The sequence below is a fragment of the Rhea pennata genome, chromosome 23, assembly GCF_028389875.1.
Source record: "Rhea pennata isolate bPtePen1 chromosome 23, bPtePen1.pri, whole genome shotgun sequence".
Taxonomy (NCBI): Eukaryota; Metazoa; Chordata; class Aves; order Rheiformes; family Rheidae; genus Rhea; species Rhea pennata.
In genome coordinates this window covers 8,878,492-8,894,153 of record NC_084685.1, presented here as the reverse complement: position 1 = coordinate 8,894,153, position 15,662 = coordinate 8,878,492, and the positions used below count along the sequence as shown (strand labels likewise).

Here is a 15,662-nt window from a genome sequence, read left to right as displayed (position 1 = left end):
CGGTAGGGTTCAGAGTGAACGACCCGGCGGCGGGGGTGGTGCCCAGCGTGCCGACGCCCCGCCCCCGCGCTCTGACTGGCTGGCCTCCCTCCCCGGCCACGCCCCCTGGAGCGGAGTGGCCCCGGCGCCCCGCCCCGGGAGGCCCGCTGCGGATTGGCCGTCCCGCCGCGCGGCCCCGCCCCGCCGCCGGCCGCCGCTGGCGCTGAGTGGCCGGCGCGGGGCCGCGCGCTGGGCGCTGGTTGGCGGCGGCGGGCGGCGGGCGGGGCGCGGCGGGACGAGCGCGGCGGCGGCGCGGGGCGCGCGGAGTCGGCGGCGCCATGGCGACGGCGCGCGGCGGCGGCAGCTTCCCGCTGGCGCTGCTGCTCCTGGGCGCGCTGCGGCCCCGCGCCGCCGCCGAGCAGGGTGAGCCGCGGCCGGGCGGGGCGGTGCCGGTGCCGGTGCCGGGCCCGCGGCGGGTCCCGGGGCCGCGGGAAGCGCGGGAGCCGGGGTGGGCGCGGCGGCTCCCCGGCGCCCCCCGTGCCCGGCGCTCCGGGCGCCGCCCGCCCGCGGCGCCCCCCGTGCCAGCCCCGGCGCCGGGCGGCCGCGGCGCCCCCCGTGCCAGCCCCGGCGCCGGGCGGCCGCGGCGCCCCCCGTGCCAGCCCCGGCGCCGGGCGGCCGCGGCGCCCCCCGTGCCAGCCCCGGCGCCGGGCGGCCGCGGCGCCCCCCGTGCCAGCCCCGGCGCCGGGCGGCCGCGGCGCCCCCCGTGCCAGCCCCGGCGCCGGGCGGCCGCGGCGCCCCCCGTGCCAGCCCCGGCGCCGGGCGGCCGCGGCGCCCCCCGTGCCAGCCCCGGCGCCGGGCGGCCGCGGCGCCCCCCGTGCCAGCCCCGGCGCCGGGCGGCCGCGGCGCCCCCCGTGCCAGCCCCGGCGCCGGGCGGCCGCGGCGCCCCCCGTGCCAGCCCCGGCGCCGCCCGCCCGCGGCGCCCCCCGTGCCAGCCCCGGCGCCGGGCGGCCGCGGCGCCCCCCGTGCCAGCCCCGGCGCCGGGCGGCCGCCGGGCGGAAGCGGCTGTTGGAGGCGGCGGCGGCGGCGCCCCCCCCGCGGGCGGGTCGGTCCTGCCGCGGGCGCGCGCGGCCCCGCTGCTCGGGAAGCCGCGTCGAGGCCCGCGTGGGCCCGGCCGAGCCCCGGAGCTCCGTCCGGGCCGAGCTCCGCCTCGCTTGCGGCGGCTCGAGGGGCGCTTTCGCTTGCGGCGCGGGAAGGTGGTAAAAATCCTGAAGCCGGTGCGCGGGGAGGGTGCGGCAGGGAGGGGCGCGGGGCTGCCCGTGCGCGGGGCTCCCCGTGTGCGGGCCGGGCGCGGGGCTGCCCGTGTGCGGGGCTCCCCGGGTGCGGGCCGGGTGCGGGCCGGGCCGGGCGCGGGGCTCCCCGTGTGCGGGGCTCCCCGGGTGCGGGCCGGGCCGGGTGCGGGGCTCCCCGTGTGCGGGGCTCCCCGTGTGCGGGCCGGGTGCGGGGCTCCCCGTGTGCGGGCCGGGTGCGGGCCGGGCCGGGCGCGGGGCTCCCCGTGTGCGGGGCTCCCCGTGTGCGGGCCGGGTGCGGGCCGGGCCGGGCGCGGGGCTCCCCGTGTGCGGGGCTCTCTGTGTGCGGGGCGCTGCGGGCCGGGCCGGGCGCGGGGCTCCCCGTGTGCGGGGCGCTGCGGGCCGGGCGCGGGGCTCTCCGTCCGCTCCGACGCCGGCGGGTTGCTGGGGCGTCGGGTCCGGGACGCGGCTCGCCGGTTATCGGGTGCTTCGCTTCGCTGGCTGCATGAGATCCTGAAACCGGGAACTCGAGGAAAACCCGCCTCCCTCCTGAGCGGGGAACGCGCTGTCCTGTAGCAAATTACTTACTTATAAGCTAGGACACCGGCGCTCCAAGGAACTTCTTGTCTGCAGCTGGAGCTGAAGGATGCGGGAGACGCCGCAGGGTCGCGGCACTCGCGGTGCTGGCGGGGTGCCCTGCGCGGGGCTCGGGCAGCGCCCGCCCGTCCCGGGAGGCCGCCCGCGTTCGGGTGGGCCGATGACCGCCTGAGCGCTGGGTCTGACTCCTGTTAAATATTCTTCGAGCTTGCAGGTTAACTCTAAGGGAGTGATCACCGGCGAAGCTGTGCAGGGTGTCGGCTGGCTCACGGCGGGACGCGACCTCTCGCTCAGAGGGTGCTAGGGAGGGTTGTCCTGTGAGGCGCTAAGCCTCCTTGATGATAGGCCAGGGGGTTGTGTCAGGTGAATGTTTGCTGTGGATGCTACAGATGTTGAGATGGACCCCAGGTCAATTAATTTGTTTTCTAATGTGTTGTCTTCCCTGCAGTTGTCTTGCTAGATTCAAAGGAATCGCAAGCGGAGCTGGGTTGGACCTCGCATCCATCCAACGGGGTAAGAGCAAACACAGGACTATCCTTTCCTGTTCTGGATCTCCAATCTCTCCCTTACCCTTTGCCACCACAGCTTGTGGTGGAGCAGACGAAAATTGCTGTGAGCCATGCAGTGCCACGAGGCTGGCTGCGTGTGCAGGAAGGTCCTCAGGAGGTCTATAGCTGTGGAGGTGTGTGGTGGGATTGAGACACCTGGGACCTTTGGGGCATGTCTGGCATGCTGGATGCTGGGAGAGCTGCAGTCTCATCTACGTTGCTAGTCTAAAGAGTGTCTGCCTTTCAATGCTTAGCAGTATTAAAAAGTTGCACAAATGAAAATCCTGCTTGCACTGAAATGTAGAGGGGGCTGGGAAGCCACAGTGCATCTCCTTGATTCAGATGTGGGCTGACAGCCTGACACAACAGTGCTGCTGTGACACAAGCAGTTGTGTTAATCAGAGCCAGGCACCCAGGGGAGCAGAGTGAGGAGGTGAAGTATTGATTGTTAGCAATACAACAAATGTTGAACACCTTCTCAAAATGAATTTTATTCCTGATAAGCAAACAAACACCAGTCAATTAAGGCTTTATTTTGTAGTTTGCACACCAGCTTTATCTCTTTGGGGATTTGTTAGGCTCTCTGAAGAGCCCTATGACTAGGATGGAATCATCAGAAGCTAAGAAGAAGAGTACCCTCGCTGTACCTCACATAGAATTATTTGGTTTGGTCCTTGCATTGCTGTGATTGGTCTTTATATATTCTTTTTTTTTTTCTCTTTTTTTCCTCCAAAGGAGTAGTTTGGAAAAATTGGAGCTATATTCTTTGCTGCTTTGGGTTTATTTTCCAGAAAGGAAAAAAAGCATTTAGAGGGAAGGAAAGTGATATATCCTGGAGTCATCTGTATTTCCCAGCTGCAGGACAGACTCTGTTTCGGGTGTGTTTGGCAATCTTGCATAAATTTACCCCTGAAAGAATTGCTTTGGGAAATTTTCAGGTCATCCTTAGTGAAATGATGATTCAAGCCTCATAGCCTTAAGATGTTTGTCCTTGTTGATGGTGTGCCTGGCCTCACGTGTCCTCAGCCATCTTCTACTTTTCTGAGTGGCCCAGACCCATCCAGCAGTATGACCTCCACTATGCCATAGTGCTGTGCAAATGTTCCTTCCCTGGGAAGGAAGATCTGTGGCACATCTGGTTATAATGGACTCGTTCATCAGCAGATGCTGTCTCTGGCTTATAGTATTAGAGCTTGTTCTAGAAGGTCTAATGTTAGTTCCTTCTTTCTAGTTGCATCTTCCTATATTCACCTCTGCAAAGAGCTTAGCTGTTAGATGATACTTCAGCACAGCTGTGTTATGATTTGTGGTTTTGGTGGATTAAGGACTTCTAGTGTCTATGATATAATGGCCTGTAGGTAGAGAGGCTTTTAGTGGTGGTATTTATATCTGAGTACTATGAGTTCCTGCTTGGAAGGCTGGTTCTTGCTAAATGGTAGCTCTTGAGATGTTACAGTCCTTTGTGTTCTTTTCACAGTGGGAAGAAATCAGCGGAGTGGATGAGAATTACAAACCAATACGTACGTACCAAGTCTGCAATGTCATGGAGTCGAACCAGAACAACTGGCTGCAGACAGGCTGGATTGCCAGGCGTGATGGCCAAAGAATCTTTATTGAGCTGAAATTCACCCTGAGGGACTGCAATAGCATCCCTGGTGTGATGGGCACCTGCAAGGAGACTTTCAATCTCTACTATGTTGAATCTGACTCTGACCTCGGCCACAGTGTCCATGAAAGTAAGCACACAAAAATTGACACCATTGCTGCTGATGAGAGCTTTACGCAGGGGGACTTGGGTGAACGTAAGATGAAGCTGAACACAGAGCTAAGGGAGATTGGACACTTGAGCAAGAAAGGCTTCCACCTCGGTTTCCAGGATGTGGGTGCCTGTGTGGCTCTGGTTTCTGTGCGGGTCTATTACAAGGTGTGCCTTGCCACAGTACAGAACCTGGCATTGTTTCCAGACACCGTGGCAGAAACAGCCTTTGCGACTTTGGTGGAAGTTAAGGGCACCTGTGTCAATCACTCTGAAGTGGACTTGGATAATCCTCCTCGGATGCACTGCAGTGCGGAGGGAGAGTGGCTGGTCCCTATAGGGAAATGCACATGCAGTCCTGGCTTTGAAGAGAGGAATGGGGCATGCAAAGGTAAAAATGGCCATTAATGTGCTGTTGCAATTTTTGTCTGTTTTAGTTTGTGCTACTACTAGATTGCTTCTGCCTCCCTGCTGCTGGTTCAGACAAGTGGAATTGCCTTTCGTCAGCCATATGATTCTGTTGGTTGCAATTTTTTCACCTAACAGCCAAAGCTTAATTTGAAGGGTGGCAGTTGGGTAAATGGGCTGCCTCACCAGTTTTGTCTCTCTAGCCTAGTGTTGACTAGGAAACATGCCAAAGCTCAGGACACCATCAGGCATTTCTCACAGCTTTATCTAAAACTATAAAATTACTCTAGAACATTAATATCCCCGTTGTCATGCTTTAGACACAACTTAATAATTCAATGACTTTACAGCTTGCAAGGTTACATTTAATGACAGCTGTAAAAATGAATATAACCTCTACCTTAACTGGTATCACTTTAATGAATCTGGTTCTGTGACCATTTCAGTCTTGCTTTCAAATGAAGGCATGAACCAAGGGTGATAGCAGTGAGAGTGCAGGAAACGGGACTAGCTTGCTCCTGACAATCAATGTTTGCAAGCCTTTGAAATAAGAGAGTACGTGCTGGGTTAATGCTTCCTCCCTAGGCACCCTCTCCTGTTCAGATTTTGGTCAATATCTAATCCCAGCTCAGCATGATTCTAAATGCCTCTGTGTGGAGTTAGATGTCAGAATGACCTAGCTGCTTTTCTCTGATCGAGCAGAGACTGCTCTCCATGCGGTACCGAAGAAAGCTTGCGTACCTGTCCGCTGTGTCCCTACCCCAGGAGCAGTCATTACTTCCTACTATGAGCATGAAATGACTTTTTTTTTTTTTAATATAATTTGTTGTTAATTCTTTAACCGTGGCAAAATACACTTGGCAGGTGTTGCATTACTGACTTAGCAGTGTGTGTGGAGGAAGGTGTCTGTGTTACTGCCGCAGTAAGAAAGCTGCTCTAGGGTAAGGAAACTTCAGATCACAAACTGCAATGTGTTTGAGGGCTATTTTTTTTCTTGCTTTTTTCCCCCTCTCTTATGAAGTTAGTCATGCCTGGAAACACTTTTTGCTACTTGTGGTGCAATTAATATCTTGTACATTTGCAAATAGGCTAGTTTGACTGCAGCAGCTTTAACTGTATTGTTGTAAATACTTTGGGGGGGGGGAATATCCTATTTATATCTTGGTTAAAGAGGGCTTGGGGGATCAGTAAGACTGTTCTTTGTGAGATTGGTCTGTGTTCACTCACTATGCTGGGTATTCGCAGTGTGGAGAACGAAGCTGGTGAGATGGCTGTCACTTCAGGCAGCAGCCAGTCTGTTGGTGTGATCCACATGCACTCTCCCAAAACCACAACTGTGCTCTGGAAGGCCACACAGGGTGGCAGGAGTTTGGGTTATTGGAAGATCTATTGAGGAAACTAGCTAAATAAGTTCCAACCAGCTACAGTTCCTTTAAGATGCATTTACACACTATAACAGTGAGCTTTTCCTGGGGAAACAGGTCTGTTTTTTTAAGGAGCTGCTTGAGGCTTTACACACTGAAATTGTACTAACTGTATTACCTTCTTCTAGAAATCTGGAAAACCTTTAGTAAGGCTGTGGGTAGTGGTTATTCACTTAGTGCCCTCTTAAGAAGACCTTATTGAAACTATCGAATTGAAATCTCTGTATTGTTCATTGCTTCAGTGGTTGCATGGCAGCTTGCCATGCTTTCCCCATCTGTTTGGAGTGAGAATTTACATAGTGAGTCCCAGAAGGCTTTTGCTAATGTTTCAGGTTTCTCTGTGTTGAGTTTAATTCATATTCTCTAAGGAAAAATATTTGAAGTAATTTAATGGACATAATTAAGTTCCGTTCTTCCCCCTCATGCCCCTCACCAAAAGCAGGTCATTAGTTACTCTCTGTGGAGCAGTGTCTGATATCTGGTCAAATATCAGAAAATATTTTTTAAGAGCTGAAAGAAAAAATTATAGCCTCACATTACCATAGCACTAAGTGAATAACTTTAAAAGATTTCTCATGAAAGCATGCAAGGCTGCAAAAAGTTTTCAAAGAGGACAAAAGCCCTTGATTTGGAGGCAAGTATATATGGTGGGGTTTTGAGGATGGCACAGTAAATCTGACTCTAGTGCTGTGGTCCTGTGACTGGTGCGTAGCAAAGCTCAGGCGAGTTTGCGAGTCTGCTCGATCCTCCTCGTCGGTGAAGCTCTGTGATCGTAGTGTCTGATGGCAAGTCTCGTGGCCGTTGGAGAGTGGGAGATGCTGGCACCCACCAAAGCCAGAGCTGCGCTGCTGCTGCAACCCGCGGCTTCGCCCCGAGCGCCTGGCGGCCCTCGAGGCTGGAGGGTCTCCGCCTCGGCGGCCGAGCTGCCGCAGCCCGCTCCGCCGCTGCTCCGAGAGCCCGGGAAGGGCTTGGCCTGCGCAGCGCCCTGCCCTGCCAGGGCCTCGCTGGCCCTGCCAGGGCCTCGCTGGCTCCCGGCTGCTCCCCGGGGAGCCGCCGCCACCAGCCTGCCCGGGCCGTGCTGCTCCTGCCCCCCGCCTCCCACCCTGGCCTTGGCCGAGATGGCCGAGGACGGATTGCTCCGGAGCCGTGTTTGTCTCTGGGTGTCACTGCCTGTCGTGGTGCTGTCTGGTCGCTCCGTGCATCTGAGCAGGGCCCTTCTCTGAGGTGGTGACAGCTGTGTAACCAAACCTTAGTGGGTTTCTTTCCACTCCCTGTGAGATGACCCTTTTTACTGGCAACTAGAGGCATCTGTTTACTTTTACCTTCCTTGCAGTTTGTGTTCAAGGATGGTTTTTGGTGAGAGCAGGATACGCCTGGGGAGCAAACCGTTTAGCAGGCACCCTGGGATGTCTGAGCATTCTCCAGATTGTAGCTCAGGCCCTGCTTTGTAGGTGCTTGCCCCCTTTCTTATCCTTTGAGCTTCTCCTTGACACCTTTTGGCTGAACTTGCAGCATGGGACATGCTGATCTTTAGGTTTGCCCTGTCAGCTGCCTGGGTGGGTTGCTGTGTGTTGAGGGAGCTCTCTAGAATTTGACCGTGTGTTGAGACAGGGGAAGTGCTGGGCTGAGGCTGGACTCTCGGGAGTTCAGTATAGCCAGGAGATTACCTGCCCCTTGCACCAGGAACCAGAAGATGCTACCACACAGATAAGGACCAGCCTGCTGTGGGCTCAGAGGCAAGGATTATTGCAATAAGATGTTGATTGAGGTTCCCCTAAATGTACATTGCCCATGGAGCATCTTCAGTACAAGTACCCATTGGCATTCATTCTGCTGTGGAGCCTGGAACCTCTGGAGTGGCCTCCAGAGATAAAGTGTAGTTTTCTCATGTGTTTCTTCCAGATGTGGAAGGCTGCTGAGCTGCTGACACCTTCCACCAAACCAGTATTTCTTTTGGAAAAATATCCTGCCACATTCTCAAATCCTCAGGAAGAGTGAAGAACTGATAATGCTGTATTTAGGCTTTGTAACTTTGCATGATTGAGTGGTGCTTAGAGCTATGTGCATTTCATGGCTGGAGACCATCGTTTGTGGTTCTGCTCTAAAGCCACTAAGCTTGCATGCTGATGCCCCCCTCTGCAAGGATAAGCTACTGCCCCTTGCTGAAGGTCATGTTAACCAGATAGAGAAAGCATTTGAGGCATTTGGCCAATTTGAATCCATGCCTAACTGATCAAAACTATGTTGTTGTTGGATGCTTTTATAAATAAGCACTGCTGCTGGAGTCCTTGTCATAATGAAGGAGACGAGGATCAAAGTTTGAGAAGGGGAGGTTAGCAGACAGGGTTGTGCTCAATTTTGAGCTGTTGTGGCAGAAGCAGAACTTAATCACAAAGTGGAGGATATGCAAGTCTTGTGGGTTTTTTTTTCTTTCTTTCCTTTTTTTTTTTTTTTTTAAAAGGGGGCATTATTTCTTCCTGAGCTTATGAATCTGAGTTTGAATTAAATCACAAAGCTAGCTTCCCTACAAGAGTGATTTAAGCATTGAGATCATCCTGCTACTGAGAACATTTGTGTCCTCACACTGAAATTAGGAGAGATGTAAAAAAGACTGATAGGATTTACAACATTGCTAATTACTGCTCCAATAAAGCCAAGCCTTTTTACTGTCCGTCTTTCTATATAGCATTATTTCTCTGGAGAAATCCCAGAGTACCTGACAGACATTCATGAATTTGCATGTTTCTGATGAATCATTTCACCAGTCATTGAAATGCAGCCATCTCCAGGGTGGAACTGAACAGCTTTAGCATCTGTTTAACATCTTCCCTCAAATAAGAGGAGAGTTTCTGTCACTGTGAATACATTTATACTGCTTTTCTTGTCTAATGTATATCTGTAGCCAGGTGCTGGTTTATGCTTACTGTGATCTTAAAACCTATTTCAGCGGATGCATAGTGGACAAGTGAAAGGTCCTATTGCACTCTGGACGATCACCTGTCCATCCCTATTTTATTTTCAGTGGGCTTTTCAGCATTGATATGCTTTAACCCTTAATTTTACAAGACATGAACTGTGGCCCTTTCATTCCATTTACATTGCAGTGTATTCCAATAGCTTCTGTGTAAATGAAACCCTAATGTGGAGGATCTGCCTGACATTTGCGGTAAAGTTGTCTCTTCTGCTTTGTCTTCTCCATCCAATCCCTTGTAATATCTGCAAGGAGAATTTCAGCAAAGCCCAAGGTTAATATTTACCAGCCAGATCTGCTGCAAATGAGACAACTTCAACCAGACATTGGATTAATATGATGGAGACCATTTCCAAAAATAGCTGTCAGCCACTTTTGTTTGACAGAAACGTAAATTTGTGCTGTAGCTAAGTTTCCTTTTCAATTTATTTCCCTGTGGTTTTGACAGCAGCGTGGGAGCGGGCTGCACGTCCGCGTGCTGCTGGGCTGCGCCGATGCCCCCGCGCTGCTCTCGCCGGGCCGGGGTCGGCGGCTGCTTGGCAGCTCTCTTCCTCCGGCGGACTGATCTAATTAGTGGGCCGCATCCCTCGCCTATGCGGGGATATTGCCGAAACCTATTTTAGGAAGGAAGCACAGTTTCTAATGCTTCGTCAGGATTTTTAAATTTTGTTTTAAAGTGGGTTTAGTGTTGGTAGAGGCACGTTAGGCTGGACACCCCGGGTGGCTCCTTCCTGCTGTGTGCTTCCAGGAGGGTGGGACCGCCAGCATTAAGTGGAGCTGCCTGGGAGAGAAGATGCAGCGTAAACAGGCCGGGTGAAGCAGGCAGTGAGCTCGTCCACGAGCAGCATCCTGCCAGTCATCGCTCCTTGTCCCGTTTGCTAGCAATGGAAAATGAAGGTGAGAGCTGCCCGGGGGGGAGAGCCGAGCCTTGCTCCTGCTGCCGCCTGGCCCGCGGTGCGGGTCGGCACCTCCCGGCCAGAGGGCCGGAGGCTGCCTGGGTCAGAGATGCTGAAGAGCACTCGCGTTAAATCAAGTGCTTGAACAAACGTTGCAGGCGACAGTCCCTAGAACGAGATCCCTGACACGAAGACCGAGCCGAACACAGGAGCGCACTGTTGTGGCAAGGGGCACCAGTGTCTGTTAATGACGTGAAAACCAAACGCGCTCTGATGTCAGTATGGAAATGGACCTAACATTAGCATAACGGGGAAGCAGGTGAAGCTCTGATTGACTTGCGTGGCACTAAAACCTTTGAAATGACGGCGTGTGATGGGGGGTGTTTGTCTGTGTTGTCTAAGTCAAGCCTGGCAGCAGAGGTTGGGCAGAAGCTCTGTGGGGGGATACCAGCTGTGTGAGCACTAGCTCAGATGGAAGGGTTCCCATCACAGAGCAGTCTTTGGAATGCGTCGCTGTCCACAAACATGCTTTGCGGGGCAGAGTGGTACTCAGGCTTTCCCAAGGATGGGTGTTATTCTTCCGAAGATACTTGCAGCTTTTAAAAATGTGCTCTTGCCTACCTTGGCCTCAGAGCACCTGCTAAGGGCTTTTGGTGGGGAGCTGCTAAACTATCTGAGCAAGAGAGTCCCCAATTTCCTTCCTGTATTTGTTTAACTTTTTCAGTGAGCTACTGTGCCAGCCTTGCACTTTCTCACTGAACAGGGTCTGGCTTTAGGGGTGTTTCTTCAAATGGACACGAATGCTCAGGTCTGCCCTTGGCTTGCACTGGTTCCATTTTACGATCCAGATGATAGTTCAGAGGAGTAAGTGCATGCATCTTTATTATCTTGCACTAAGCACTGAGTTTTGCTGCTTTTCAGGGAAGGAGATCCTCACAAAAGAAGTCGCATCAGCAACTTGTTTGTGGCAACCTCTAGACACGAAGAGAGCTGCCAATGCCATTATAAGGAAACTCCTTGGTAATGTTAGCAACCATTGATACCAAATCTAATGCATGCCCAAAGCTGTGCAGTGGGCAATAAATAACTTCTTTGATCTATTATTGGATTCATCAGTAGCCTGCCGAAAAACAGAGGAAACTGGATCCTAAGTCTGCTCAGCTGATTAGGCTAGGATGTATTATTAATGGCTGTAATTGCCTGATGAATCTAACAGTGTGCATAGTATAATTACGTTTTATGACAGCTTATAATTGTTGCTGTTAATGATGAGACAAGATCCATGACAACACAGTCTGGATCCTGATGTAGCCCTTCACTGTTGCAGTTTTATTAACCCATTTTCAGGTCTCCCCTCACTTGTAATTTCTTACAGAAATGTGCCAGTGCAAAGAGAAACTCAACCAGTCTGTTTCCTTCTCTTCTGTCATCTCTTAGGCATGGCTTAGGTCTCACTTGGATGCCGCCGCTGTCCCTAGACCCTGCGGAAATCCAGTGCCCAGGGCCCTGTGCTGGGACCACAGCTCTCCAACATGCCCCCCTTTTGCCAAAGGACAGGACTTCAGTTTGCGTGGCCTCTCAGTCACCTCTGTTGCTGTTCAGCCTGCTCAGAGCTTGCTGCAACATGGGGCGTGTTAGGGAGAGACAAAGTGATTAAGTTGAGTGAGGCTCCCTCATGCTGTCGTGTGTAAAGAAGGTCTAAAATGCAATCACTGGAGAGCACAGGAAGGGCCTGGTGAGGTTATGCAGTGCCTCTCTCCACCCTGATGCAAGATCAGTCCTCCTTGAAATTGCTTCTGACAGGTGTTTGTTTATCCTCTTCTTAAAGCCCTCCAATGATGGAGATTTTGCTGCCTTTTCAGGCAGTCTGTTCCAGCACCTTACTTTCCTCTTTGTTTGAAAGGTTCTCCTAATGTCTAACGTAAATCTCCCATGTAGTAATTTAAGCTGATAACTTCTTGTCCTAGCCTCAATGAACAATAAGAACATTTCTCTCTTGGTGGATTGTGCCTTACTACAGATACCTCAGGAAAGTCAATATCTTTCCTGTGTTTCGCTTCTTCAATAGTGGGTGAACAAATGGATAAGCAAAGCCTTCAAAAAGATCATCCCACCTATTGTGAGTAATAGCTTTACTGAGAAAAACACAGCTTTAAATACTTTGAAATAAGAGCAGTTTCTTCTTTGCTGGCAGGCATTCCTTAGGTGTAAACTTGGTCAGCATTTTGAGCAAATTAAAAATGAGCTTTTTCTGTGAAAGATTTCAATCAAAATCCTTGATTTTTTAATTTCCAAAGGGAAGTGCTAAACTAGGGAAAGTGCTTTTTTAAAAAAAGCAGTCTTTTCATTTGTGTCCCATTGTACCTTCCCTTTTTCTGCTTACCTTTTGTTACAGAGCATCACAAGATGAATGTGAGGAAAGAGATCGTTCTGATGTCTGACCTCCTAGCTTTACAGTTGTCTATCAAGACTTCCAAGAATGAGTGGGTTTAACACCTAATTTGCTTGCATCAGAAGGCAACATTTATGTCTCTTTCCTCCTTTGGGAAATAGAAATTATATCTTCCAGTCCCTCCATCCACTGCAAAGAGATAAATAGTTAGAGATGGAGAGTGGGCTGTGCCAAAGGTAGGAGCTGGGGAGGAGGCAGTGATCAGGTAGTCCAGCCGCTTTGGCTTTGAGATTCTGAGCACTGGATCACAAAAGCTGTGGGCTGGTGATGCAAAGCAGGCAGTCACTCTTCTGGATCAAATAACTTTGGAAAGGTAATTTTTATTGGTAACAGTGCTGGTGGACTTTGTATGAGAGCAGGTACTGTTTGTCCATGTACCATGACTTGGTTAGGGATTGCTGTGCCCCAGCAGACACAAAGCTGGCACAAACTCTGTATGGTCCTTTTTGGCCCGTGCCTGGTCTCGATCACATTTCATTGCTTGGTGGTGCAGTTGTGCACAGACCCGGTGTTAGTGGTGAGACCACAGGCTGGGTGCAGGCGGACCGGGCAAGGACAGCGCTGTGCTGATGGCCCCTTCCCTGGTCAGGCGAGGGGACGCTCCTGCTCGAGGAGCAGCAGTAAATCACAAAACTCTCCCTTCCAGGATGTTACCATCCAGGCTTGATCGGCACCCGCTGAGGCAAGAGTGTTTCCTTGTACAAATTACATGCAAAGGTGAATTTAAAAAGCACAAAGCAATGGCCTGGCCCTGAGAGCTACTGATACCTTCTTTCTCTTGATGACAGGGGACTGTAAGCCAGGCTTGTGCCCTTGTAACTCTCAAGGGCTGTTTTGTTGGCCTTGCACATCAGCAGTTCTCCGCTGTTAAGAATGTGCAGTCAGGGATGCTGCTTCTGTGGCTGGAGGCTTACAGGTGCCTGCAAGTACAGCCCCTAGGTACAGATGAAGGTCCTGCTTACTGCAGCGTGGGAGGCATCTTTTGGGTAGCAATGCAAAGCATTAAGCTGGCCTGGGGTCCATCACCTTGTTCTAGGAATAGGTCACTTTAATTTGCTTGGTGACAGAAAGGAATAAAGGAAAACATCTGAAGACTATTTGAGCTGGAAACTTTGAGCAAGTTTTCTCCTTCTGGAAGGTATTCTTAGAGATTGAGAGCTCCACTAGTAGATGCTAGCTGAAAGTACTGTGGGCATTAAAATGGCAAATAGCAGCAAAAACCCCCCTCTAATGGCAGAAACAGCACACAGACTGCTGGTATGAAGTGGAGGCTAGATTGGGTTACACTTTAATCCAGCATGCCTTGACCCACAGCTATAAAGGGGAGCATGTGTTTTGGGGGATAGGAAGGGCGCAGATCATTTCTTGGCTGTCTGGTCTTGGGAAAAAGCTAGAGAGCCAGAGATTTCAGCTGGAAGGGACTTTGATACCTCTTTCTCTTTCTTTGTTGTCATCTTCCCCAGAGTATTGCCACTGCCATGGTGTTTACTGCCTTTATCTGGAAGTTTTACCATCAGTGCACCAGTTCTTCTTGGTTGAATGCCTGTACTTGCTGCATCCTGGGACAGGGAATAGGACTCTCAGGTCCCTGTGAAGTGAGTCATTCAGGGCAAATGATTGCTAAGTCCCTACTGTCACATCTTTTTACATGCTTCCTGATGTAAAAAAGCATCCAGACCTTGATATAGCATAGCGTTTGACATATCTGTCTTCCAGCTCATGCATATGTGCTTTGCATGGTCAGGACTTGCTCTTTTTGAGCATAAGCTCAGGAAGTGGGAAGTGGTTTGTGCAAAATGCTTTCCTGTGTGTTACGTGTGTTCCATCAAGGCATCATGCCACTACAGTATCTAGAGATGGAATATAAATATTTCAATTGAAAATTAGAAATTTAGACTAATAATATTTTGTCATTTAGTGCAAAGATAGCTCCTGAAACCTCCGTTCTGCTTTTCCATTTAAATACAGAAAAAGGGGATCTGAACGTGTGGTGCTTGGGGCTTTTGATTTCTTTCATCTTTTATACATTATTTTACAAATCTGCATGTGCTTCTGGAGTTTATTTTATCTTCTGACTGATGCTGGAGTATTATGTATAATAAATTTATTTTTTCTCCTGGGATCCTTTGAGTTGCATAAAACGCTAGATTTTACTTCCATTCTTGATGCAGTTACTGGCATCCTGTGCTGATATGCATGACCCTCATGGGGATAGTGCTGATGGATGGTTTTAGTAGCACTTGTTGGGGCTGGAGCCAAGCATACTGTGCCTGTAGCTGGGGGCGCACAGTTGGAAGGGGGTGCAAAACAAGGGCCACCCATCAGGTGGAAGGGTTGAGGAAGAGGTTACCATTTTCCACTCCCCTCAGTAAATCTACGCCTGTTGCTGAAGGAATAACTGGTGAGAATTCATACTTCAGCTTCCTTTCTGAATTGTATTTGGTCTTTGTTTAGACATGCAGACCATGTCACTTTCTACTTCTGGATCTTGTCTTTCAGCAGAATATAGTTGCAGCGTTCTTGTGACCTGAGCAAAGTACAATTTATAAGACCTGGAGGGATTTGTTCTGAATGAATTTTGAATATCCCCCTCCATCTTCCCATTAGCAGCCTCCCTGGAACCTATAATGCATTATGGTAACTGCCTCTTTCCATCAACCATACATACAAAATACTCTCATAAAATATGCTTTCTCTTTTTTTTTGAGTAATGATCAGACTTGGTGATATGTATTATTCTGGATTGCATATTATATTACTGTATTACAGTGTGTCTGAAATAATTATGACTATGGAAATTGTGGCAGAGCCAGACACAAATTACCTTATGACACTTAATTTTAGAACAAACTACTTAGAAAATTACAAGCATCATAGTTTGTTTGCAAAATTCTTGTCAGGCTTAAGGTTATAGATACCTGGCTTCTAGATGGCCATATTGGTTATTCTGCTGAAATACAGGAGGAGGAAATACCTTGCACACAAGCAAGGGAGCTTTGCATGGTATAGTGCACTTGGCAGGAGTAGAGTATATTCAAGATACAAGTCAGTCAGTTCTTTGCATAGGAATAATTTGGTAGATGTACTAGGGAACTGAAAAAGACAACAGTAAATTGCAGTTGGCTCTGTTGATGTATCTGCTTTTGTCTGTCCTTGAGGAAAATTCCCGCATAAATAGAAATGGGTTTCTTTTCAGTAATGCTGTTGCACTGAATTTGAGCAAATGTGTTCTTCTAGATATTTGAAGACTACCGTACTAAATATGCTTGGGTATTTAATTTTCTTCTAGGCTAAATCATTCAATTTAATTTCCACTATTAAGAGGTCATTGTTGGAGATGCACAA

General features: G+C 50.7%; 1 protein-coding gene across 1 annotated transcript in view; it reads left to right on the top strand.

The window, feature by feature from the left end:
• Positions 1-317: 317 nt before the first annotated feature.
• Positions 318-15,662, top strand: part of EPHA10 (EPH receptor A10) — a 60,475-nt gene continuing 45,130 nt past the window's right edge. Inside the window, exons 1-3 of the mRNA XM_062594280.1 lie at positions 318-402; positions 2,311-2,375; positions 3,888-4,557. Coding sequence (XP_062450264.1) covers positions 318-402; positions 2,311-2,375; positions 3,888-4,557 — 820 coding nt within the window. The remainder of the gene's footprint in view (positions 403-2,310; positions 2,376-3,887; positions 4,558-15,662) is intronic.